General features: G+C 47.5%; 2 protein-coding genes across 6 annotated transcripts in view; one reads left to right on the top strand and one right to left on the bottom strand.

Moving 5' to 3' along the window:
• COG7 (component of oligomeric golgi complex 7) overlaps positions 1–18,663 on the top strand; it is a 78,783-nt gene extending 60,120 nt beyond the window's left edge. The window contains exons 16-17 of one of the 3 annotated variants that reach the window (XM_082362459.1): positions 15,445–15,588; positions 18,244–18,663. In XM_082362459.1, coding sequence (XP_082218585.1) covers positions 15,445–15,588; positions 18,244–18,410 — 311 coding nt within the window. In that variant the 3' untranslated portion in view covers positions 18,411–18,663. The other 2 variants (XM_082362460.1, XM_082362461.1) reach the window with 2 other exon arrangements.
• A 2,936-nt stretch (positions 18,664–21,599) lies between these two features.
• SCNN1B (sodium channel epithelial 1 subunit beta) overlaps positions 21,600–25,863 on the bottom strand; it is a 75,788-nt gene continuing 71,524 nt past the window's right edge. For 2 of the 3 annotated variants that reach the window (XM_082362495.1, XM_082362497.1), the window contains exons 9-13: positions 25,070–25,145; positions 24,919–24,976; positions 24,167–24,228; positions 22,727–22,802; positions 21,600–22,454 (exon numbers count right to left, since the gene is read on the bottom strand). In XM_082362495.1, coding sequence (XP_082218621.1) covers positions 22,074–22,454; positions 22,727–22,802; positions 24,167–24,228; positions 24,919–24,976; positions 25,070–25,145 — 653 coding nt within the window. In that variant the 3' untranslated portion in view covers positions 21,600–22,073. Of the gene's footprint in view, positions 22,480–22,726; positions 22,803–24,166; positions 24,229–24,918; positions 24,977–25,069; positions 25,146–25,863 lie in introns of all 3 variants that reach the window. The other variant, XM_082362496.1, reaches the window with a different exon arrangement.

The raw sequence follows: 25,863 nt of genomic DNA, 5'->3' as shown, positions 1-25,863 counted from the left end.
AATAACAGGTGGATTCCACGGTGAACCTGTAGTAGTCAGGTACCCTTTTGTGGCCAGTAACACAGCACTGAAGTATATAAAGAAGAAGCTGGCAGACGTATAATGACAAAACCACATTAGTACTGAGAAAATCTTGTACCTCTCGTTTGGGCTTTGACAGATCAAAAAGGAAAATTAACGAGAAGAAAAGAGGAATTGTTCCATATAATCAGCACATTTGATTGAATCAATATGTCAAGATTTTTATCCCACAGAGAATAGGCATAGTTGTCAAATTTCCATAAACTGTTTGCAAAAGTAATACAAATAAAATCTCCATAAGCTTCATAGGATTATAAATATTAATGGTACTTACATAATTTTTGAAAAAAAAATTCTGTTTAAAATTCAGATTTAAAATGTGAAACCTGCTAAGCTAAACTATGAGTGACAATAATCTTCATGATAGGGAAGGGAAGACTTTTTTGAAATGAAAGATAGAAACTGTAAAGGAGGGGACTTTCCTGGTGGTCCAGTGGCTAAGACTCCACGCTCCCAATGCAGGGGGCCCGGGTTTGATCCCTGGTCAGGGAACTAGATCCCACATGCCACAACTAAAGATCCCGCATGCTGCAACTAAGATCCCGCGTGCCGCAACTAAGACCCGGTGCAGCCAAATAAATAAATAAATATTAAAAAAAAAAAGAAACTGTAAAGGAAATTGAAAGATAAATGATAAACTGGAAAAAAATAGCAACATATATGATAGATGATGGTTAATATCCTCATTTTATAAAAGTTCTTACAAGTCAGTAAGAAAAAGATGAACACCCACGGAAAAATAAGTAAACAACATGAAGGCATTCAGATAAGCTAAAACATAAAGAAATGTTTTAACTTTAGTAATCCTCAAAGAGCTGCAAATGAAAGTAGGATGGATCATTTTACAACCTATCAAATTGACTATATATACATGCATATATTTTATTTTATTTTATTTTTATTTATTTTTAAAATAAATTTAATTAATTAATTAATTTATTTATTTATTTTGGCTGTGTTGGGTCTTTGTTGCTGCACGCGGGCTTTCTCTAGTTGTGGCGAGCGGGAGCTACTCTTCTTTGCGGTGCGCGGGCTTCCCATTGCGGTGGCTTCTCTTGTTGTGGAGCATGGGCTCTAGGCACACGGGCTTCAGTAGCTGTGGCACACAGGCTCAGTAGTTGTGGCACACAGGCCCTAGAGCACAGGCTCCGTAGTTGTGGCACACGGGCTTAGTTGCCCTGTGGCATGTGGGATCTTCCCAGACCAGGGCTTGAACCTGTGTCCCCTGCATTGGCAGGCGGATTCTTCACCACTGCGCCACCAGGGAAGCCCCATGCATATATTTTAAGTGTTTATGCTTAATATTGGCAAGATGGAGGAAAACAGTTTAAATTGTACAGTTTGAATTTCTGAAGGGCTATTTGACATAAGATCAAAGACCTTAGAGATGTGCATACCTTTTAGATCGGGTATTCTACTGCTAGATAATTATGCTAATAAAATAACCTTGAGTGTAACTCCATGAATGTTCATCCCAGCATTGTTTATAAAAGCAAAACATTAAAAAGAAAAATAAATGTGAAACTCTAGAAATTTTGATTAAACTGTTTTTGTACATCCGTATAGTTATATACAGCCATTAAAATGATATTATAAAAAATATTTAATGACATACATATATTCTCAGCATATTGAGTGTGAAGAATGGTTATAAAATAATATATGCAGTATGAGTCCATTTAAAAAAAACCCGCTGTGCATGTAAGCACAAGGAGAAGAGACTAGGGGACTTTCCTGACAATCCAGTGGTTAGGACTCTGAGCTTTCACTGCCGAGAGCATGGCTTTGATCCCTGGTCGGTTGGGGAAGTAAGATGCCACAAGCTGCACGGCAAGGCCAAAAAAAAAAAAAAGACTAGAGAACGTTCACACCACTATCAATTGGTATATCCACTTTGGAAACAGTTTGGCATTTTCTAGTAAAAGTGACAGTGTGCATACCCTCTGGCCTATCAGTTTTACTCCCAGATATATATCCTAGAACCTCTTCTGTGTGTGCCCCCCACATATATTTATAAGGATATTTGTGGTGACGTGGTAATAGCCCCAAAACTGGAAGTAACCTGAATGTCCACCAACAGTAAAGTGGACACCTACGTTATGGTACAGTCATGGGATGAAATAGTATGCAGTATTAAAAGTGAACAAGCTACAGCTATACATAATGACATGGATGATTCTCACAGTCACATGATTGAGCAAAAGAAATAAGACAGAAAGAATCTGAACAGCCAAAGTTAGAAGGCTTGCTGGGGGTTGCATACCTGGGGAGAGGCTGCAGAGCGAGGTACCTGGGATCCTGCTGCGTGTGCTTGGAGGGGCATGTGAGAGCTTTGGGGTACCGGCAGTGGCCTTCTTCTTGAACATAGAGGTGATTGCATTGGCATTGGCTTTATAGTTGTTCTGTAAAACATGTAATGTGTTTTATACATTCTACCAGGTGTATGGTATATCTCATGATTTAAACAAAGGAAAAAGCCAAAGATAAGACCCTAGGAGAATAAATCGATAAAGGTTGTCTGGAGGGTGGTTTCTATCCAGAGTTAAAGTAAACCCATCCTTTTTGATCCAGCAGTTCTTCTTTTAGATGCCCATTCAAGAGAAATCCATGCTTATGTGCCCACGGAGGTGCATATGAGGTGGTTCATTGCAGAATTGTTTGTAATAGCAAAAAATTAGAAAACCCAAATGTCTGTTACTCAGGGAGTAGGTAGGTATATTGTGATGTATCCATAATGGAGAAAATTTCTCTTTGATTTTCTTTATAAGAGGTAGAACTATTTGAACTTAGAGATAAGATCTTCAGAAATATGGATCTTACATTGTTAAGACAAAAAAGCAAGATACAAAATAATACATACAATATTATTTATGTTTTGAAAAAGCCCCACCCTGTGTATTTCTGTACATACATATGCACATAAAAGCATTGAAAATAGGTCTGGCAGAACACGTACCAAACTGGTATCAGTGGCCACCTCTGGGCAGGGAAGTGGCAGCAGAGATGTGAAGTATGGTTAGTTTTTACTCATGATATTTATGTACTGTCTGAAATTTTAAAATTAGAATATATTTCTTTATTGTATGTTAAAAATATATGTAAACTACAATGCTAGTAATAGTTATTGAAGGGTAATGAGTTTATGTGAGTTTTTTTAATTCAATTTTTCTATATATATATTTATTGATATAATATTAATATATTAGTTTCAGGTATGCAACATAATAATCTGATATATGTATACACTACAAAGTGATCCCCACAAGAAGTCTAGTTACCATCTGTCACCATACAGTTGACCCCCTTCACCCTTTTTGCCTCCTCCCTTAATTCTCTTCCCCTGTGATAACCACCAATCTGTTCTCTGTATCTATGAGTTTTGTTTTGTTTCATTTGTTCGTTTGTTTTGATTTTCAGATTCCATATATAAGTGAAATCATACAGTATTGGTCTTTCTCTGACTGACTTATTTCACTTAGCATAATACCCTCAGGGTCCATCCGTGTTGTTGAAATTGACAAGATTTCTCTCTTTTTTATGGCTGAATAGTATTCCATTGTGTATATATACCACATCTTATTTATCCATTCATCCACTGATGGACATTTAGGTTGTTTCCATATCTTGGCTATTGTAAATAATGCTGTGATGAACATAGGGGTGTGTATGTCTTTTTGAATTTGTTTTTGTTTTCTTTGGATAAATACCCAGAAGTGGAATATCTGGGTCATATGGTGGTTCTATTTTTAATTTTTTGAGGGACCTCCATACTGTTTTCCATGGTAGCTGCAGTAATTTACATTCCCACCAACAGTGTATGATGAGGGTTCCTTTCTTTCTACAACCAAAACTTGTTATTTCTTGTCTTATTGATAGTAGCCATTCTGACAGGTGTGAGATGATATTTCATTGTGGTTTTGATTAACATCTCCTTGATTATTACTGATGTTGAGCATCTTTTAGTGTGCCTGTTGGCCATCTGTATGTCTTCTTTGGAAAAATGTCCATTCAGCTCCTCTGCCCATTTTTTAATCAGATTGTTGTTTTTTGTTATTGAGTTGTATGAGTTCTTTATATATTTTGGATATTAGCCCCTTATTGATTATATGATTTGCAAATACAGTAGTGCCCCCTTATCCACAGGGGATGTGTTCCAAGACTGCCAATGGATGCCTGAAACTGTGGATAGTACTGAACCCTGTATATACTGTGTTTTCTCCTATACTAATGGGTGGGTGGTATATACAGTAACAATACACCGGACAAAGGGATGACTCATGTCCCAGGCGGGACAGGGTGGGGCAGGGTGGGGCAGGGTGGGACAGGGTGAGATTTCATCATGCTACTTAGTGCATTTTAAAGCTTGCTATATGAATTGGTTTTTTCTGGAATTTTCCATTTACTATTTTTGGACTGTAGTTGACTTTAGGTAACTGAAACCTCAAAAAGCAAAACCACAGACAAGGGGGGACTACTGTATCTTCTTCCATTCAGTAGGTTGGCTTTTTGTTCTGTTGATGGTTTCCTTTGCTGTACAGGAGCTTTTTATTTATTTATTTATTTTTAAAATTTATTTATTTATTTGTTTTATTTATTTATTTTTGACTGTGTTGGGTCTTCGTTGCTGTGCGTGGGCTTTCTGTAGCTGTGGCAACTGGGGACTACTCTTCGTTGCAGTGTGCAGGCCTCTCATTGCTGTGGCTTCTCTGTTGTGGAGCACGGGCTCTAGGCACATGGGCTTCAGTAGTTATGGCTCATGGGCTCTAGAGCGCAGGCTCAGTAGTTGTGGCACATGGGCTTAGTTGCTCCACAGCATGTGGGATCTTCCTGGACCAGGGCTCAAACCCATGTCCCCTGCATTGGCAGGCAGATTCTTAACCACTGTACCACCAGGGAAGCCCCCAGGAGCTTTTTAGTTTGATGTAGTTCATTTGTTTATTTTTTCTTTTGTTGCCATTGCCTCTGGAGTCAGATTCCAAAAAATATTGCTAAGAACAATGTCAAGGAGCTTACTGCCTAGGTATTCTATGGTTTTTGGTTTTACGTTCAAGTCTTTAATCCATTTTGAGTTAATTTTTGTATATGATGTAAGACAGTGGTCCAGTTTCATTCTTTTGCATGTGGTTGTCCAGTTTTGCCAACACCGTTTATTGAAGAGGCTGTCCTGTCCACTTTGTATATTTTTGCTTCCTTCGTCACAAATTAATTGACCATATATGTGTGGGTTTATTTCTGGGCTCTGTAATCTGTTATATTGATCTATGTGTTTTTATGCCAATACCATACCGTTTTGATTACTATAGCTTTGTAATATAGTTTGAAATCAGGGCGTGTGATATCTCCAGCTTTGTTCTTCTTTCTCAAGATTGCTTTGGTTATTTAGGGTCTTTTGTGGTTCCATACAAATTTTATAATTATTTGTTCTAATTATGTGAAAAATACCATTGAAATTTTGATAGGGATTGCATTGAATCTGTAGATTGCTTTGGGTAGTATGGGCATTTTAACAATATTAATTCTTCCAGTCCATGACCATGGAATATCTGTTCATTTATTTGTGTCTTTTTAAATTTCTTCCATCAGTGTCTTACAGTTTTCAGTATACAGGTGGTTCACTTCCTTGGTTAAATTTACTCCTGGGTATTTTTCTTTTTGATGCAATTGTAAATGGGATTGCTTTGCTGATTTCCCTTTCTGATAGTTTGTTATTAGTGTACAGAAACCCAATCAATATTCTGTATATTGATTTTATATCCTGCAACTTTACTGAATTCATTCATTAGTTCTAAGAGTTTTTTGCTGGAGTCTTTTAACGTTTTCTATATGTAGAATCGTGTCATCTGCAAATAGTGATGGTTTTACTTCTTCCTTTCCTATTTGGATGCCTTTTATTTCTTTTTCTCGCCTAATTACCATGATTAGGACTACCAATACTAAGTTGAATAAAAGTGGCAAGAGTGGGCATCCTTGTCTTGTTCCTGATCTTAGAGGAGAAACTTTCAGCTTTTCATCAGTGAGTATGATGTTAGCTGTGGGGTTGTCATATACGGCCCTTATTATGTTGAGGTACTCACTCTATACTTACTTTGTTGAGAGTTTTTATCGTAAATGGATGTTGAATTTTGTCAAATGTCAATTGAGATGATCCTATGATTTTTATCCTTCATTTTGTCAATGTGGTATATCACATTGATTTGTGAATATTGTATCCATGGGATAAATCCTGCTTGATCATGGTGTATGATCTTTTTAATGTATCGTTGAATTTCGTTTGCTAATATTTTGTTGAGAATTTTTGCATCTGTGTTCATCAGGGATATTGGCCTGTAGTTTTATTTTTTTGTGGTGTCTTTTCTGGTTTTGGTATCAGAGTAATGCTATTCTTATAAATGAAGTTTGGAAATGTTCCCCCCTCTTCAGTTTTTTGGAAGAGTTTGAGATGGATATGTATTATATCTTCTTTGAATGTTTGGTAGAATTCATCAGTGAAGCTGTGTTGTCCTGGACTTACGTTTGTTAGGAGGTTTTTGATTACTGACTCAACCTCCTTTCTAGTAATTGGTCTATTCAGATTTTCTATTTCTTCATGGGTCAATCTTAGAAGATTGTATGTTTCTAGGAAGTTATCCGTTTCTTTTATGTTATCCAGTTTTTTGGTGTATAATTGTTCATAGTAGTCTTTTATGATCCTTTGTATTTCTATGGTATCATTCACCTCTTTTCATTTCTGCTTTTATTTATTTGAGCCTTCTCTCTTTTTTTCTTGGTGAGTCTAGCTAAAGGTTTGTCAATTTTGTTTATCCTTTCAAAGAACCAGCTCTTAGTTTTATTGATCTTTTCTATTGTTTTTCAGTCTCTATTTCATTTATTTCCATTCTCATCTTTATTATTTACTTCCTTCTGCTAACTTCGGGCTTCATTTATTCTTCTTTTTTCTAGCTCTTTTAGGTGTTAAGTTAGATTATTTATTTGAAAAATTTCTTGTTTCTTGAGGTAGGTCTGTATTGTTTTGAACTTCTTGCTTAGAACTGCTTTTGCTGCATTCTGTAGGTTAGGGTGGTTGTATTTCCATTTTCATTTGTTTCAAGGTATTTTTGATTTTCCTTATGATTTCTTCATTGACCCATTGGTTGTTCAGTAGCATGTTGTTTAATCTCCACATATTTGTGATTTTTCCAGTTTTCTTCTTGATTTCTAGTGTCATACCATTGTGATTGGAAAAGATGCTTGATATAATTTCAATCTTCTTAAATTTATTGACTTGTTTTGTGGCCTAACATGTGATCTGTCCTGGAGAATGTTCCATGTAAACTTGAGAAGAATGTGTATTCTGCTGCTGCTGCTTTTTGGCTGGAATGTTTCATATATATACATACACACACACACACACATATATATACATGTGGCCATCTAGTCTAACAGGTTATTTGAGGCTGATATTTTCTTGATTTTCTGTCTGGATGATCTATCCAATGATGTAAGTGGGATATTAAAGACCCCTACTATTATTGTATTGATGTCAGTTTCTCCCTTTAGATGTGTTAATATTCGCTTTATATATTTAGGTGCTTCTATGTTAGGTGCATAAATGTTTACAAATGTTCCATCCTCTTGATGGACTGACCCCTTAATCATTATGTAATGACATTCTTTGTCTTTTATTACATTCTTTGTTTTAAAGTCTGTTTTGTCTGATATAAGTATAGCTACACTGGCTTTCTTTTCATTTCCATTTGCATGGAAAATCTTTTTCTATCCCTTCACTTTCAGTCTGTGTGTGTCCTTAGATCTGAAGTGAGTCTCTTTTAGGAAGCATAGATGAGTCTTGTTTTTTATCCATTCAGCCACTCTGTGTCTTTTAATTGGAGAATTTAGTCCATTTACATTTAAAGTAATAAGTATGAACTTATTGCCATTTTGTTCATTATTTTCTGGCTGTTTTGTAATTCCTCTATGTTCCTTCTTCTCTTCCCTTGTGGTTTGATGAATTTCTTTAGTATTATGTTTATATTCCTTTCTCATTATATTTTGTGTATTTACTGTAGGTTTTTGATTTGTGCTTACTATGAGGTTCACATATAACAGTGACTCTCTCTCTCTCTGTCTCTCTCTCTCTCTCTCTCTATATATATATATATATGTAACATGTATAAAATATACTATATTAGTATATATAAAAATATATATACTATATTAGCATATATAAAATATACTAATATATATTAAGTATATATATAAATATATATATTATATACTGCCAAATATATATATGGCAGTATATTTTAAGTTGGTAGCAACTTAAATTTTTCTTTTTTTAATTTACTTATTTATTTTTTGGCTGCGTTGGGTCTTTGTTGTTGCGCGCGGGCTTTCTCTAGTTGTGGCGAGCAGGGGCTACTCTTTGTTGCGGTGCGTGGGCTTCTCATTGTGTTGGCTTCTTTCGTTGCAGAGCACAGGCTTTAGGCGTGCAGGCTTCAGTAGTTGTGGCTCTCAGGCTCTAGAGTGCAGGCTCAGTAGCTGTGGTGCACGGGCTTAGTTGCTCCGCGGCTTGTGGGATCTTCCCGGACCAGGGCTCGAACCTGTGTCTCCTGTGTTGACAGGTGGATTCTTAACCACTACACTACCAGGGAAGCCCGGTAGCAACTTAAATTTGAATGCATTTTAAAAACTCTACATTTTTACTCCCCCCTGTCACGTTAAATGTTTTTGATGTCATATTTTATGTCTTTTTATTTTGTGTATCCCTTAGCTAATTATTGTAGTTAATTTTACTACTTTTTTCTTTTAACTTTCATACTAGCTTTATAAGTGGTTAATCTACTACCTTTACTATATATTCATCTTTCACCAGAGAGATTTTTATTTTCATATGTTTTCTTGTTATTAGTACCTTTTCTTTTCAGCTTAAAGAAGACCCTTTAATATTTCGTATAAGGCTGGTTTAGTGGTGATGAACTCCTTTAACTTTTGCTTGTCTTGAAAACTATCTGTCTTTCAATTCTGAATGCTAGCCTTGCCTGGTAGAGTATTCTGGGTCGGAAGTTTTTTCCTTTCAGCACTTTGAATATAACATGCCAATCCCTCTGGCTTTCAGAGTTTCTGTTGAAAAATCAGCTGATAATCTTATGGTGGTTTCCTTGCACGTACAAGTTTTTTTTTTTTTCTTGCTGTTTTTAAGATTCTCTCTTTAACTTCTGACATTTTAAATTTTATTTATTTATCTATCTATCTATCTATTTATTTATTTATTTATTTATTTATTTATTTATGGCTGTGTTGGGTCTTCGTTTCTGTGCGAGGGCTTTCTCTAGTTGCGGCGAGCGGGGGCCACTCTTCATCGCAGTGCACGGGCCTCTCATTATCGCGGCCTCTCTTGTTGCGGAGCACAGGCTCCAGACGCGCAGGCTCAGTAGTTGTGGCTCACGGGCCCAGTTGCTCCGCGGCATGTGGGATCCTCCCAGACCAGGGCTCGAACCCGTGTCCCCTGCATTGGCAGGCAGATTCCCAACCACTGCACCACCAGGGAAGCCCGTTCTGACATTTTAATTGTAATGTATCTTGGTGTGGATCTCTTTGGGTTCATCTTGTTTGGAACTCTGTGTGTCCTGGACTTCAATGTCTGTTTCCTTCCCCAGGTTAGGGAAGTTTTTAGCCATTATTTCTTCAAATAAATTTTCTTCCCGTTTCTCTCTCTCTTCTCCTTCTGGGACCCCTATAATGCAAATGTTATTCTACTTGATGTTGTCCCATAGGTCTCTTAAATTATCTTCACTTTTTAAAATTCTTTTCTCCTTTTGCTGATCTGTTTGAATGAGTTCCACTGCTCTGTCTTCCAGGTCAGTGATTTGTTCTTCTACTTCATCTAGTCTGCTACTGAACCCCTCTAATGTATGTTTTAGTTCTCTTATTGTATTCTTCAGCTCTGCAGTTTCTGTTTGGTACTTTCTTATATTTTCTATCTTTTTGTCGATGTTCTCATTATGTTCATCCATTCTTCGCCCAAGTTGGGTGAGCATCTTTACGACCATGAGTTTGAACTCTTTATCAGGTAGATTACTTATTTCTGTTTCATTAAGGCCTTTTTCTCAGGTTTTGTCTTATTCTTTCATTTGGAAACTATTCCTCTGTTTCCTCATTTTGCTTGACTCTCTATGTTGGCTTCTATGTAATAGGCAAAAGAGCCACCTCTCCCAGTCTTGAAGGAGTGACCTTGTATAGGAGATGAGCCTTATTGTTCACCTTTTCCCTAGCTCTTGGTTGTCTCTCAAACCTCTGTGATTGTCTAAGTAGCCTGGCTTATTCTTGATACGCTCCAGTTGTTGAGGATGCACCAAGACCTGTCAGTGTTCCAAAGGGAATGATCTCACTCAGCACCCAGATTCAGGCTGATTGGAAGCCAGATACTCAGGCAGCAGCTTTTCAAGTATGCAGATGTATACAGTCCTATGGGACTGCAATCATAGACCCTGCTGACCTCCAGACTGGGAGATCTGGAGGTGTCTCCTGGGCAACAGTTGCAAGCATCGGGACTTCAGACGAGTGTATAAGCTCCTTGCTGGGAGGTACCAATGAGCAGTGGTGAGGCCAAGGGAGGGTGCAAGAATGGTGCCTGCCTGCCTGCTTCCCTGAGAGCACCTCTGTAGCCCTTAGGTGTGTGGCAAACCTGAAGCCTATCCTCAGGTTGAAGCTCCAGGACAATTAAATGGCCCTTTTTCACCTGCGGACTGGGGATGTGGTTCAGTCTGCTGCATAGTGTCCTGGGTGTGATGTCCTGCCCAGAACTGGCTTTCTGGTTGTTGCGGTCCTGTACCCAGGAGCACAAGCCCCTCTGGTTATCAGAGCCAGGCAGTCGAGGTGTTCCCTGTGTGGACTGCACTTGCCCACTGGCATTAGCAAGGTTGGGGAGGAGCGCTGGGGGCAGGGCACACCTGTGCTTGTAGTGATGTGGGAGGAGAGTGTGGAGCGGGGCGCACCCTCAGCTTTCCCGAGGCCATGTCTGTGCCTGTCCACCTGCGCCCCAAGGGAGAGGGAGAGTGCTGGCGTTTTCCAGCCCCTTTGTCCCCGAGGTCAACCCTAGATACTCCCTGCCCCGCTGGCAGATGCTTTAGGATTAGCAGCTGAATCTCCTTCGCACAAAATCCAGTCACCTCTCAAACTGCTGCCTATGCGCTGGTTCCTGGGGTGAGTCTGTGCACGAGCTCCTCAGCAGGAGTGCCTCAGATTCCCACAGACCCCGGGTCCCCTGCACATAAACTCCATTGGTTTCAAAGCCAGATGTTTTGGGGCCCTCATCTGGCTGCAGGTCCCAGGGTTGGGGTGCCCGATGCGGGGCACAGACAGACCTCTTGCCGCTCAGGAAGGGGCTCTGCCCATGAGGTCCTGCCCTACCGTGTGGGGCTTGGTGAGGCTGTATGTCTGCCTCTCCTCCCCACCTTCATGGGGCCCTCCCCCTCCTCCCTTGCTGTGGAGGAAGCCGCTCAGCTGGTGCTCAGTCCTTATGCAGTTGGTGTCACTTCACGAATAGTTGTGGGTGTGGTGTGCTGGGGGAGAGGTGAATTCAGGGGCTTCCTGTGCTGCCGTCTTGGACTCAAGGGCTCCAAGTGGTTCTTATTGGCTAATACACTTTTTAAGTTTAAAAATTTTTTAAACTTTTTTTTCATAGAACTTTTCACGTACACACACACTCACACGCAAAAGTAGTGAGAATAGTAGAAGGAAACGCAGACACTCATCACCTGGCTTCAAGAATGGCTTCTTGTTTCATGTATTCTGCTCACATTTTTTGCTAGAGTATTTAAATCACATCCCAGGCATCATGTTATTTCATCCATAAATACTTCATTATGTATCTCTTACTGATAAGGATTAAATTCAGTTTCAAATTCTTTGGCAAGAAAATGTGGTGCTATGTTTATCGTCTGTTGCCTTACATCAGGAAGAGCATAATGTCTTATTGTTCCACTGCAAATAAATATATACAGATTTAGTGAATATGTGATTGTTTTCATTTGCTCACTCGTTCATTCATTCACTCACTTAAGAAATGTTTATTAATCGTTCTGTGTGCTGGACTCTGGGTTGAGCATTGTTCAGAAGGAAAAACCTCCCGGCCATAAAGTAACATTTGAACAATGGTTGAATACATAACAATAAGAAGAAGCTGATCTGGGTAATTTTTTTTTTTTTTACCTTTCATTCAACGTTTTATTATGAAAATTTTCAAGCATACAGAAAATAGGAAAGAATTACCCAGTGAACTAGCATTCTAGTTCTAGGGTTTTTTTTCTTTTTTAAAAATTTTATTGGAGTATAGTTGATTTTCAGTGTTGTGTTAGTTTCTGGTGTACAGCAAACTGATTCAATTATACATATACATATATTTTTTTAAATATTCTTTTCCATTATGGTGTATCACAGGATATTGAATATAGTTCCCTGTGCTATACAGTAGCAGGACCTTATTGTTTAGCCATCCTATATATAATAGTTGGCACTAGTTCTAGTTTTCTCCCATTTTAACATTGAAAGTTTTATGAAGCAGATGGTTAAACAGCCAATAGGAACTTTTTGGCTTAGATAAATGATGAGTAGGAGGGAGATTTAAAAATCATTGCGAGTCTTTTTCCTGTGAGGAAATTGAACTCTGGGAATTGTAAAGGGATGTGTCCAAGGGTCACAAACACAGTGGGTTAGAGCAGAGTCATTTGCAGGAAACCTGCAGCCTCCACGTGTCACGGTCCTCTTCCTTGGTGGAGTTACCAGGTTTGGCTGCAGTGGACTTGGGAGATCTGTGGTGGCAGCTGGAGCTGCCGTGGAGTCATGATTCTGGGCACTGGGGAAAAGTGCTTCCCAGGTGTGGGCAGTGGGCCCGGGAGGCTCCTGCACTCTCTGTGGCCCGGCTGACAGGCAGAGGGCCCAGCTCCTGGTTCCGGCAGGTCATCTGATGGGCAGGTGCAGCCTCTCTGCGGAGCTGCTGCTGTGTGGTGGGCCCCCGGGAAGAGCCAGCCCTGCGGGGACTATGGGTCAGGAAGGGGCCGCCGTCTGTCGTGGCCAGGCCATTGCTGAAGTCAGTGCAAAAGCTCAAGCGTTGCTGAGCCCAGCCTGGCCTTTTAAAACCCCTTTTTCTTGAGATTTCTTTTCTTTCCTGCATTTTGTCTGTCTTGCTTCTCTTTCCTGGTTCTTGCCCTCACCCTCTGACTAATGATTCCCTGCCCACTTAAAAACCTCTGATGGCCCCTTAGGACCTACAGGACAAAATCCAAACCCCTCGTGGCCTGGCGTTGGGGACCCTTCCCAGTCCTGCCCAGGGCAGTGCTTGCGGCCTCATCGCCTCCCTTTCTGTCTCTCCTGTGCCCCACATGCTCACATTCCAGCCACTCAGAAGGATTTTTTCTTCATTTTCAAAATTAAAAAAAAGTTTTGATTAAAAATGTACTGCCCTGAGACCGTCACTGGTAGCATGTGAGGGACTGTTCTCCCCGCGTGCTTTTCTCTGCGGATGTGCACGTACACGCGCTTCTTCACAAGCTGGACCGTCTCACACGTGCTCTGTTTATCACGGGCACTTTTTAAAAACGAGTTTTGTTCTCTCTGCTCAGAATGCTCTTTCTCCTTGTGTGCGTTTGGCAAACTGCCCATCTGTCCAAGTAAGCACAGGCACTCGCTCCTGGTTGTGGGCTCCCGCTGGTCTCAGAATGTGCAGTTGCTGCAGCACTGACCTCATTGAGGGCTGTCTTTGTTGCCTGGCCAGAGAGTGCCTGAAGGGCAGGGCCACCCAGGACAGCGCCAGACCCAGCAGGGTCTCCACAAATGGGACTTATGCAGTTAACACACGACTGCCCGCCACCCACTGTGTCCATGTGTCTGTGTCTCTGGGCTCCTCTTCCCCTGACCTGGAGGGTCTCCCAAGGCACCAGCCTAAGTCTCTTACTCATTTTCACGTCTCCCTCTCATCCATTTCTATCAGCTTTCAGTTCTGTCCGACAACCCTAGAATCTAGGTGTTTGGTGCTCTGGCCTGTTAGGTTCAGCCCTTTCTGGGTCAGAGTCAGTGAGAAGGAGGTTTATCCCCCAACCAGCCTCCCTCCCAGCTGCGTTTCTGGCCACACTATAGCCAGTCCAGTTCCAAGGCGGAAACGCTAGATCACACGTTACTGTCCTTGTCTTCATTTGTGTTTATCCTGTTTTGATTCTTAGCCTTCTGGCTTGTATTTGTTGTACAGATGCTCTATGTAAAACAGGTCACAGTTCTCAAAGAAAATAGATCACATCATCCCACCATTGCACTCACAGGTGTTGCCGTGTTCCCACGTGCCCTTTGGGCTCCTCTGTAAGCAGATGGTGTTTACAAGTAACTTTATATTCTCTGTTACTATTATTATTAGTGGTGGTAATAGTAGCATTTTGCTTATCTTCTTCTAATTTTCCACTGCTTGGCTCCGTACTTACTTATAAAAAAATGTTGCTCTCATTTCTCCCCTTCTTTCCACTTCTGCTGCGGGGTGCCCCCCTTGCCCTCAGGCGTCAGGCCCGTGCCTCTCGTGCCTGGATGGCCGCTGCATCTCCCTCCTTCACCCCGCCCTGGCCTGGCAGGCCCTCCCAACATGGGCTCGTCTTCTCACAACCTTGCAGGGAACCTGCAGTCACTGCCTGCTCCCTACTACATGGGGTGCACGTGGTTCTCGGGGTGCCCTCCGTGACCCAGCCCAATCCCCTAACACACTTCCCACTGCTCCCTGCACATACTCCCCCCACCCCCAATAATCATTCTAGCACTAATGGCTACCGTGCACATGGCACTAAGCGTGCGGAAGGGCGCACGCGAGGGCCCCGTGTAATTCCCACAGCAGCCCTGAAAAGCCAGGACTGATGTTATCTCTATTTTACCGATGAAGCGAACAGTCAGGTGGCACCCGGCTCGTTAGTGGTAGGCTTGGTCTTGAGCGCAGGTCTCGGTTCTGATGTGCCGCCTGTGTCTTCAGCACTGCCGTCTGTCTCCTGCTGGGCTGTGCCAGCTCTCCACCCTCTCACCTGTGGTGTGGCCCCGCTCCCTCTTGCTCTGTCTGCAGAACCCCTCCTGGCCTGCCTGGCTGCTCTGCCCCCAGCCTTTGAGACCTCTGAGATCGTCCCGCCTCACCTGATTGCTTTCTTTTCTGAATCCTCATTGTACTGAGTCAATACCAGTTGACCTAAGGTGTAACTGTCCTCTGTTTCCTGCGTTGCCCATTGAGACTGTAGCTTTGTGTATTGCATGTGGCACCTATCATGGGGCCTGGTCACCCCGAAGAGCCCCGTAAGAGCTGTCGGTGGCCGGTTCTTCCTGACCAGGCTGTGTTTCTTTGGGTGACCCTCTTTCCCTTTCCAGGGGACGAACTGCCCGAGCTGGACAACATGGCCGACAGCTGGCTGGGCTCTGTCGCCAGAGCCACGATGCAGACCTACTGTGACGCGGTCCTCCAGATCCCTGAGCTCACCCCGCACTCCACCAAGCAGCTGGCCACGGACATTGGTGGGTCCCTGGGACGGGTGGGGGGGGGGCCGCTCTGGCCTGTTGCATCCGTCAGGCCCCCTACCCTCCAGGAGCGTCGTCCCAGGTCTCCTCTCAACTTCAGCTCTGGGCTTGTCTGTGAAGCTTTGTTAAAAATGTGGACTCCCCAGGCCCCACCCCCAGAGATTCTGACGTAATAAGCCTGGATAGAAGCCTAGACACCAGTGTTTTGACAGGTGTCCCCGTGGACTCGGATAGCTGCCGAGGCTGAGAGCCATTAAGGGGCGCTTTGCCGAGATGGGTTGGGATGAGTGAGGCAGACTTGCGTGATGCCGCCTTGCCCCGCCTGGCCTTCTGCCCATCGACAGAATCATCATGCAAACTGACGTTGAATGAGCTCTCACTGTGCGCAGGCGTGCCAGGTGCTGAGCCAAGCACTCGCACCCACTGGCTTACGCAATCTTCAAAACTCCCCTGTGAGCTCAGCGCCCCTGCCTTCGTCACACTGATAAGGAAGCGGGGGCACCCAGCCAGGGTTGCCCCGTGGTCTCCATCCAAATACCTGCCTGCCCCCCGGGTCACAGGGGCGTGTGCCCACCTGCTCCTGCTGGCGCACATCCCTGGAGGTGATGCCGCCTGCAGGGTGCTCTGAGGCGGGGGGTACTGCAGGCAGGTGGTCGGGGCGTCTCCCCAGCCTCTTGGTATCGGTCCATTGCCGGCCTGTTCTTTAGCTGGAGGCAGCTCTTGGAGCAGGCGAGGGACAGGGTGGTGGGAGCCTTAAAGATTAGCTCCTTGGGGACCCAGCCAGAGCTTTGCCCTGGGTGCCCCCAGGCCCGAGCCAGCCTCTTGTTTTGCTGAGGAAGAAGTGGAAGTGAGGCCCTTTGCTCCAGGTCCCAGAGCAGTGAGTGATGGGGCCAGGCCTGGAACCCAGCTGCCCCAGCTGCCGGCTGTGCTCATTCGTGGTCGGCTCTCAGCAGTTACAGGGCAGCAGCCAGCTTTCGTCATCTCACTGGGCACAGGTTCAGAGAAGAGATGAAGGGGTTCAGGTGCTCGTCGGTGGTCCCTGTTAGCATAGGCGGGAGCATTGAGGGGAGAACCAGCGGAACTAGTGCGTGAGATGTGGGGGTGGTCCCTAGAGTTCACTGGTCCACACCGCGTTGCCCTCCCTGTTAAGCAGCCGTCCACATCCATCGGCTCACTCGCTCAGTGTTGACTGAGTGTCTGTTACGTGCCAGCCGTCGCACTAGGAGATGGGATGCAAGAGAGGTTTGGACGGTTCCTGTGCTCACTGAGCTTACGCTGTGAGGGAGTGTGCTTAGGGGCCAGGAAGTTGCCAGGTGGTAACACGATAGAGAGCGGAGAGGTCTGTGGCAGTGTGTGGCCACCTTAAAGACGCTCAAATTAAGCATTAAAATGTAACAAAACCAAAAACACTCTTGCTGTCTGAACAGAAGACGTCATGGTAGATGATGGGCTGCCGCTTCGCAGGTCCTGGCCTGCAGTCGAGGGGAACTCACAGTTTTATGGGTGAATTTGTGCCAGAGGCAGGTGCCTGGCTGGTTGGTGGTGCCTTTCCCGGGAAGCAGCTCACTGGGACGTGAGTCAGGCAGCCAGGGCAGAACGGGCACCTCCTATGGGCTCTGCCCCGAGCCGGGCCTCAGAAAGAAGACACAGGGAAGATAGAGCCGTGCCTGGAGCTCCAGCCTAGTCGGGCAGAAAAGATCAACGTGGGTGGTCATCAGAACATAAGGAGGGACCTGCGGAGTGACTCGTCTCCCAGTCCCTCAGAGCAGGAAGAGGGAGGAGCTGGAGAGCGCCCTTCCTCGGGCTCGGCCAGCCCTGCTGCCCAGGAAGAGGAAGGGAAGGAGCAGCCGATTACTGACCACCCGCGTCACGTCAGGCGCGTCCGCGGTCCTTGTCCCACTTCATCCCCCGAACATGCTGCCCGATGGGTACGAACTGCATCCACAGGTGGAAGTAGAGACTCGAGAGGTAGCTGCAGTCACTGAGGTCACCCTGACCTCGGAAACCCGGTTTTCTCCTCCACTCTGCCGGCGCTGCCCGAGCGTGCCTGCCGGTTGGAGGGCACTGCTGCTTTTCAGAAGGGCAGGAGCCGCAGACCCTCTCTTGGAAACGCTCATCGACTTGGCCTGGGGGTGGGCTCAGTAATCTGTCCTAACTCGTACCCTAAGGGGTTATCTGGGAGGTGTGGGAACTGCGTTACACCAGGCCTGGCCCCCTGCACCGTCCAAGTCCCCCCTGTCTTCGGGAGCTGCTTAGATAAGCCCTGTGTCTCCTGACCCCTTGGGTTTTCCATGTCGTCAGTGGGGTCCGCTGGGGAGCAGGGCTGGGAACGCAGGAGTCCCCAGGGTAGAGCTTCGGCTGAGGTCGGCTGGCTGGGCTGGAGGGCTGAGTGTGCAGTGGGAGTGGCGGGGATGGGGCGATGTTGGCAACTCCTTTATGAGATTCGAATTCCTGGACCTGGGCCGAGCTCACAGGCAGGTCTGACCCCCTTGGAAAAGCCCTCAGAGTGAAGGCTTGTGGGCTGAGGGCAGACCTGGCCGCCAGCACTTGGGGGTTGGGGGGTGTCTTGTGCCTTACCGCGGGGAGGCCTTTGGGGCTCGTCCTCTCGGTGCTGAGTCTGTCGAGCTGTGTCTGTCTGCCCCCACCCCACAGACTACCTGATCAACGTGATGGACGCCCTGGGCCTGCAGCCGTCCCGCACCCTCCACAACATCGTGATGCTCCTGAAGGCCAAACCCGAGGATTACAGACAGGTCAGCAAAGGCCTGCCCCGTCGCCTCGCCACCACGGTGGCTGCCATGCGGGGCGTGGACTACTGACCCCCGCGCACCCGGCTGATGAGAGGGTCGGGGCTGGAGTTCCGGGGCCACAGAAGCCCCCAGAATGGATTTGCTCTAAAAATCCGCCTGGGATTGGGCAGAATTTGTTTCAGAAAGATGTGGTTCATTTGTATAATCGAAAAAAAAGGTTGTAAGTTAGAGGTGTATTATTTATCAGGGAGGAATTTTCAGATGATTTTTTAAATGATCCTGTCTTGAAAGTGCAATTAATACATACTGTGAAATGAAAGAAGGCTGTCTTCTTTCCTCAGTGAATATTTGGGTGCTCCTCATGTGCTGCGCTGTCTGCACTGAGGATTCGGCGGAAAGGATAATCCCAGCTGGGTTAGCCTGCTCGTGCCAGCCCTCCGGAGGGGCACTGCCGCGAATGTGGCCTCTGAACCAGCCCCACTGGGCTGCCAGGGCCGTGTCTCTCTGGGTTTGTCATCCAGGGATTCCCACACATTCTGTCCCCACATCTTTGGAACCAGTTTGGCTGGCCCCGAAATTTGCAGCATCAGCTGCGAATCCGCACCAAGAAAAATATTTTGGTTTCTCATGTGGTGGATCACAGACTGTCCGTGGCAGGGCTCAAGCCTGGCTCCTGCCTTGAAGTGGGAGCTGGAAACCTGGAAGGTGAAAAGAGCTGCTTTGAAGTGGAAACCTCTTTGCAGTGACCTCTGTGCCAGTGTGGGTGAGAGCCACCAGGACAGGCTTGGTCTTGATTCCCAGCTTTGCCACCTTCCAGCTGTGTGACCTTGGGAAAGTCATTCGCCTCTCCGAGCCTCATTTCCTAATCCGAAAAACGGGGGTCATAATGGTACCTAACTCATAGGGTTATTTGAAGAGCCACTGAGACACAGTGGGGGCAACAGCATGTAGTAAGTAAGTGCACAATAGCTGCTAATTTCATAGTCCTCTAGCATCTGTAACCTACCTTCCCTTTGGGGGTAGAGGAGGGAATTACAGAATGCCATTTTTCTGGGCAATTTTGGCCCTGCTAGACTAATTTGTCACCCCTAAACGGCTCTAATGGGACCCCAGAGTAGGAATAGGACAGCTCTTATCTCTAGATCCGGAGGGGAGAGGAATGCCTGTCTGCCTGACCCAGAGCCTGCTTTTGGAGATGGGGCCATCATCCATCTTCACCCCAGCCCTCAGTACTCCCCAAGAGAGGGATGGCAACTGATACCCACGTCAGCCTGGTCCCCGTCTCCCGTCTACAAGCAGCTTTGGGGGCCAGAAGCTCCTTCCCGCTCCGCTTCAACACGTTTCTGAGCAAAACTTCTCACAGGAGTCTGTAAGGGGCTGCCCACTGTAGATACACCCCGGGATGGCCAGGCAGCATCTCCCATCCTCAGTCACAGTGGTCGGTTCAGAATGAGCATGTGGCCCAGGCCGATCCAGATGAGCCTCACTGTGGAGGCTTTTGCTGGGACACTGTGAAGGAAAAGCTTTCTTCCTGCTGTGGTTGCTGAGCTGAGGGAATGGAGTCTGGGACTGTGGAGGGAGGAGCGGCATATGAAGAGAAACCGTTTGAGAGGGATATCAACACAGAAGAAAATAGAGCCTGCAGCTGAACCCCTGGATACAGCCGTGCTTGAAATCCCTGCACGTTAATTATAAGAACCAATGAATTCCCCTTTTAGCTCAAGTTCAAATTAACTTGTGACCAAAGGGCTGGCAAATGGAGTTAGATAATAATCATTGCTCTGCCTGCCCCAGAGCCTCAGATGAGATAATAAATATGAAAGCCCTGGGCTTCTCTGAGGAACTGGTATTCTTATGACCAGGAGTCTCGCCTTTGTCACTTACAAGAATAGCAATCTAGTCTAGCACCTTACTCTACCTCTCCAAGCGTCAGTTTATTTACTTGTAAAATGGCATGATCATATTTCTCAGTGGTTATGAGAATTCAGTGAAATAAGACTTATAAACTACTTGGCTTGGTGCCTGGCATGTCGTAAGGGTTTGATACAATAGAGCCACTGTTTAAAAACAACAAATGATAATAGTGAGTGTGGTGACAACAACCACCATTGCTATTGATAAAAGTCCTAGTCATAGTAGTAAGTGCGGTAATTACCAAGAATTGAGACTCCAGCGTACAGACTCGCCGGGCCCTGAGCTCAGAAACCCGGCTTCCCCAAGGCCTGCCCCACTCAGTCCCTAGCAATGCTGCCTTTGGCTGGAGTGGCATCAGCCTGTGACACCTCCTTCCTCCACAGGTGCCATCGTGGGCACTTAATGGGAGGACCCAGGTGTTCTAGACCAGCAGGGCTGGGATGCCCTGGTCCCAGGGTCTGAAGCGAGAGCTCCTTCACCACCAGGGCCAGCAGGTGACAGCAGGGCCCTGCAGTGGTCAACCATCTGCAGCTGCCAGACCACATTCTTCTTTGATAACAGCTCCCTGATCTCTCTTTGGGAAGCCATTAGGGTTGCCATATTTAGCAATTAAAAATACAGGAAGCTCAGTTAAATTTGAATTTCAGAAAAACAGTGAATGATTTATTAATATGCCCCCAATATTACATGGATGTACGTCTACTAAAAAATTAATTTGCTGTTTATCTAAAGTTCCAGTTTAACTTGGTGGCCTATATTTTATCCAGCACCCCTAAGAGCCATGTCCCCACCACCCTCAGACCATGTGATTCTGCTGGGGGCCAACTGGCCTCAGGTATGGGCAGGGTCTGACCAATCCCAGCAGCCTGCCAGTTGGGCACACTGATTGGCTCAGAGAGAGGCATGTGACCCACTCAGTGACCAGTGAGAGTCTGCCTGGGAACTTGCTGTGACAGCTGGGAAAGAGGTGCTCTGTCCTAGCTGAGTTTGGAGTTGCAGATGGCCCTTTGCTGCTGTAAAGGACGGACAGCCTGCCTGGGAAGGCAGAGAGAACAGACATCATCACTTCAGCTGCTGGAGATGCTTTTGCTTAAGCCAGTTTTGAGTATTTTTCCCATTTTACCTCTCTTTCTCTCTCTCTTGATTCTTGCAACCCAAAGAAACAAGTTGGACAACAGAAAAAGGCATAAAGCCACTGTTACAGGGACAACTTGAAAGAAACTTTAAAAATCACCAGCTTGGACCTTTCTTTGGCCAGGCCTCTGCTCTCAAGTTGTTATGGACGCCCTTCCACCCCCAGAGATGCATCAGGGCATTCTGGCTGCCCAAAGAACAAAGCTAGACTCCGTGTTTTCTACTTTTATTTTCCAGAACAAAACATGTGCCACCTGGCAGGGCCTCTGATGCCTGCTGTCCACCAAAGCTGCCCTCACTAAACCCATTCACAAGGTCACAGGCGTGCTGCCTGTTCATCTCTGGGGCAGACGGTGAGCGGCCCTGGGAGGGAAGTGGCCTGCCTCCAGGGGAGGATGCTTCGGGTCTTGGAGCCTGGCTGGGGGCATCCCAGGCCAAGGATTGGGTCAGCTTGGAGGGTGCGGGCAGGAACACAATTCCCACGTCCGTAACAGCACCGTTACTCCACGGAGCCCTCGGCCTGGGACTGGCCAGGAGCTGCTGGCTCTCTGTAGAGGGACCTGGACTCTGGCCTTGGCCACCTACTGTCCCGGGCCTGTGGAGAGGGCATCATAAAATGCGGCCTTGGGCAACGGTCTCCACGGCTCAGGTCCGAATTCCTGGGCTGCCCGGGATGGGCAGGGTCTAGATGGCATCGCCCTCATTGTCAGACTCGATGACGTCCAGTGGCTGCAGACGCAAGGAGTCATAGTTGGGGGGTGGGGTGCCTGGGATGGGCGGGGTCTGCTCATGGGGGTGGGGCCCAGCATCGGGGCCGTGTGTGGCCGTGTCAGGCTGGAAGCCAAAGTTGGTGTGGGCCTCCACCAGCTCAGCCACGGTGGGCGGCGGGCCATCGTAGCAGGCCTGGGCCCGCCTCTGCCGCAGGCTCTTGGCGAGGGCCACCAGCCTGATGATGGTGATCCACACGAAGTCGATGATGATCTCCCCGAACTCGATGAGGCACAGCACCGAGCCCCCCATCCAGAAGCCAAACTGTCCTCCCAGATTTGAGAGCAGCCAGACGATCTGTGGGGAGCAGGAGACTGAGGGCCTGGCCGGGGAAGGGGGGCTGGTCGGGCCACAGATTCCTGCCTCAAGCCCAGCCTCACGGGTTCCTGTGAGGTGGGTTGTTGGCCGGGAAGGGGGAAAGGGTGACCGTCTCAGCCCAGGGAAGTAATTTGACACTGCTTCAGGGACCTTCCTCATTCCTCTTTTGGGCTCAGGACCCTCCCCACTCTCAGGGTGCCAGGTGGAGGGACTGCAGGCAGGGCTGAGGTGCCAGGAGCCCCCAAACTCACGTTATTGGCTGCTGACTCCTCAATGGTGCGATAGTTGTATTCTTGGAAGTAGATGTTGAGCTTGATAATTCCCTTCCTGCAGGAGGCAGCAAAGGGAGCTGGTGCCCTCTCCCCAAGACACACACACACACACGCGCACGTGCGCGCGAAAGGCAGCAAGGGCCCCCCAGCCCTCCTCTGGCTCGAGCTTCTCACATGCCACTCCCAGGAGTGGTGAGGTCCAAACAAGAGCCAGGAAGGGCCCCTCTAGGCCTTGGGGCCACGAAAGGCACCACTGCCCAGCACCCATCCTGTGTGCCCCTTTCTGGACCAGCTCTGCAAAGGACCCTGGGGCCTGAGGCAGTCCTGAGGATCAGCTCTGGGCTCCCGCTCCCGCTCCCAGCCCATGTACAGTAGGCGTGACATAGAGTCCTCAGCCTTGGCTCTCTGTCAGGGGACCTGAGGCAGGGCAGGGTGGCCGAGTGGGCTTCTCCCTTACACCGGATGGTCCTCAGAAAGGCGATGCTCTCTCACACCTCCAGGCTTCTGCCTGGACATTGCTGCCTCCTCTTATTTGTCTGAACCGTTACTACTCCTCCTTGGAGGATTAGCTCAAGTGTCACCTCCCTATACAGACCTCCCTTATCTCTCAGGAAGAAGGAGCCTCCTTCCCTGCTGGGATCCCACAGGAGGGGTCCTGGGCAGACTCCTATCATCATAAGCCCTGTTCGCATACCTCTGTCCTCTAGACTCGAACTTCCTGATAGACTGAACCTTCTGTCTTTCTTGTGCTCAATGCATGTTTATGTTGAATGGATGGAACAATGGTTGAATGGATGGAGGGTGGGTGGGTGGATGGATGAGTGGAAGAATGGAAGGATGGACAATGGAGGGATGGATGGGTAGAAGACTGGAAGGATGGATGATGGACAGATGGGTGGATGGATGAGTGGAAGAATGGAAGGATGGACAATGGAGGGATGGATGGATGGATGGATGTGTGAGTGGAGAGATGGATGGGTAGAAGACTGGAAGGATGGATGATGGACAGGTGGGTGGATGGATGAGTGGAAGAATGGAAGGATGGACAATGGAGGGATGGAGGGATGGATGGATGTGTGAGTGGAGAGATGGATGGGTAGAAGACTGGAAGGATGGATGATGGACAGGTGGGTGGATGGGTGGATGGGTACAAGCATGAAGGACTGGAGGGGTGGATGGCTGGATGAACAGGTGACAGGTGGAAGAACACGCTGTCCTTTAGGGAGCGGTAGGCTCTGAGCCCCCCCCCCCCCCGCCTGGCCTCTCTCTCAGCCCCAGTGCTCCTCCTCTAGGCTTGCTTCTGAATCTGACCAGCGTGAGAAGGTGTCTGAGTAGCTGCTCTATGCCCAAGCCCCTCCCCTGAGGCTCTGGTTCCTCCTCTTTTCTGCCTTCCCTGGCCTGTCCAGACTCTGAGCTCACCTGTTCAAGGTGATATTGGTGCTTTGGTCCCGCTCCTGAGACAACACATGGAAAATCCAGTCCTGGAACCCAAAAAGGCAGCTGAAAACAACGGTGCCTTGCAGCAGCCCCTCCCAATCACGGGCCCTGCTACCTGTGGGGGCAGACCACAGCCCTGTAGCTTCTTGAAGCCCCCAGGGACCATGTGTTGGCACAGGGAGGAAGGGGAGGGTGGCGGTGCACGCTGTGGCTGCTGTTCTGGGGAGAACGCACCCGGGTCTCTAGGCTCTCCCCCACAGGCCCGGCCTCCCTGTGCCAGCTCTTCCCCACCTCTGGCCCTTGCACCTGCTGTTCCCTCTGCCCAGATCCTCCCCAGACCTGCCCAGCCTGGCTCAGCCCCATCCTCCAGTTTTAACTCAAATTGTCACCTTTTTAGAGAGGTCTTCCCTGACTACCCTGTCTAAGGCCTTTTCCCCGTTACCCTCTCATCATCTGGTCTACCCTACACAGCCATTTGAAATGATCTTATTTCGGTGTATTGTCTGTCTCTCCAGGTAGAGAGTACGCGCCGTAAGGTCAAAGGACTGTGTGTCTCGCTTACTGCCGTGTCCCCAGCACAGTGCTTGGGGGACATGGGTGGAAGTAAGCGGGGAGGCAGGGGAAGGAGGGAGGAACCCCCTCTGTAAAGTTCCAAACAGCCTGCAGACCTCTGCCCAGACCTGCCTCCCACCCAGAGATGGGCAGCCAGGAGCTTGGCCGCCCCCCTGACTCACCTCAGAGGCCTCAGAAGGCCAGACGGCCATGGAGATGGTCATCTTGTACTGAGTGTCACTGGAAGAGAGAAGGCAGCCTGTCACCGTCCCCGCCCGCCCCACCATCCACAGCCCGCCCCGCCGCCCACCCGAGCCTCCAGGCAGGACTCACTTGCAGGACTCCTTACAGACATCGATGCAGGTCTCCCTCTGCGCCAGGCTCATGCGCAGGGCCGAGTAGCAATAGGCTGAGCGGTGGTAGGGGTGGGGGAGAGAGACTTTGAGCGGGGTTTTGTGCTTTGAACCTCTGGCTGCCCTCTGCCCTCCTGGCCCTGGGCCACCTAAGGCCTGTGGTTAGGTTGAGTGCGGGGAGTTATATCTCAATCCGAACTCCCCTGGTCATGGAGAATCACCTACGTCCACCCCCAACCCGCCCGGTCGCCAGCCATTTCACCACAGCCTGACCTGGGGGATCCTCTCCCCAGACACCCCAGCCCCAGCTCAGCAGCATCAGAGCAGCTTTCCCTCTACTTGTCACCTGATCCTGGCCGGTGGGCCGGGGTGATGGGGTCATGTGGGAAGGGATGGGTGGTTGGAAGGGGTAAGGTTTTCCCCTCTTGTCCACACATTTTGTTAGTTTTAAGAGGTGGTAGGGGGACTTCCCTGGTGGTCCAGTGGTAAAGAATCCGCCTTCCAATGCAGGGGATGCGGGTTCGATCGCTGGTCAGGGAACTAAGATCCCACAGGCCACAGGGCAACTAAGCCCGCGGGCCACAACTACTGAGCCCGTGCGCCTCAACTAGAGAGCCCGTGTGCCGCAAACTACAGAGCCCATGCGTTCTGGAGCCCACGTGCCACAACTAGAGAAGAGAAAACCCACACACCACAGCTAGAGAGAAGCCTGCGCGACGCAACGAAAGATCCCGCACGCCTCAGCGAAGATCCCGTGTGCCGCAACTAAGACCC

This window comes from Balaenoptera borealis (genome assembly GCF_965194805.1).
Source record: "Balaenoptera borealis genome assembly, chromosome: 16".
NCBI classification, from domain to species: domain Eukaryota; kingdom Metazoa; phylum Chordata; class Mammalia; order Artiodactyla; family Balaenopteridae; genus Balaenoptera; species Balaenoptera borealis.
Note: the sequence above shows the minus strand (reverse complement) of the source record. Positions and strands in the feature narration are given on the sequence as shown.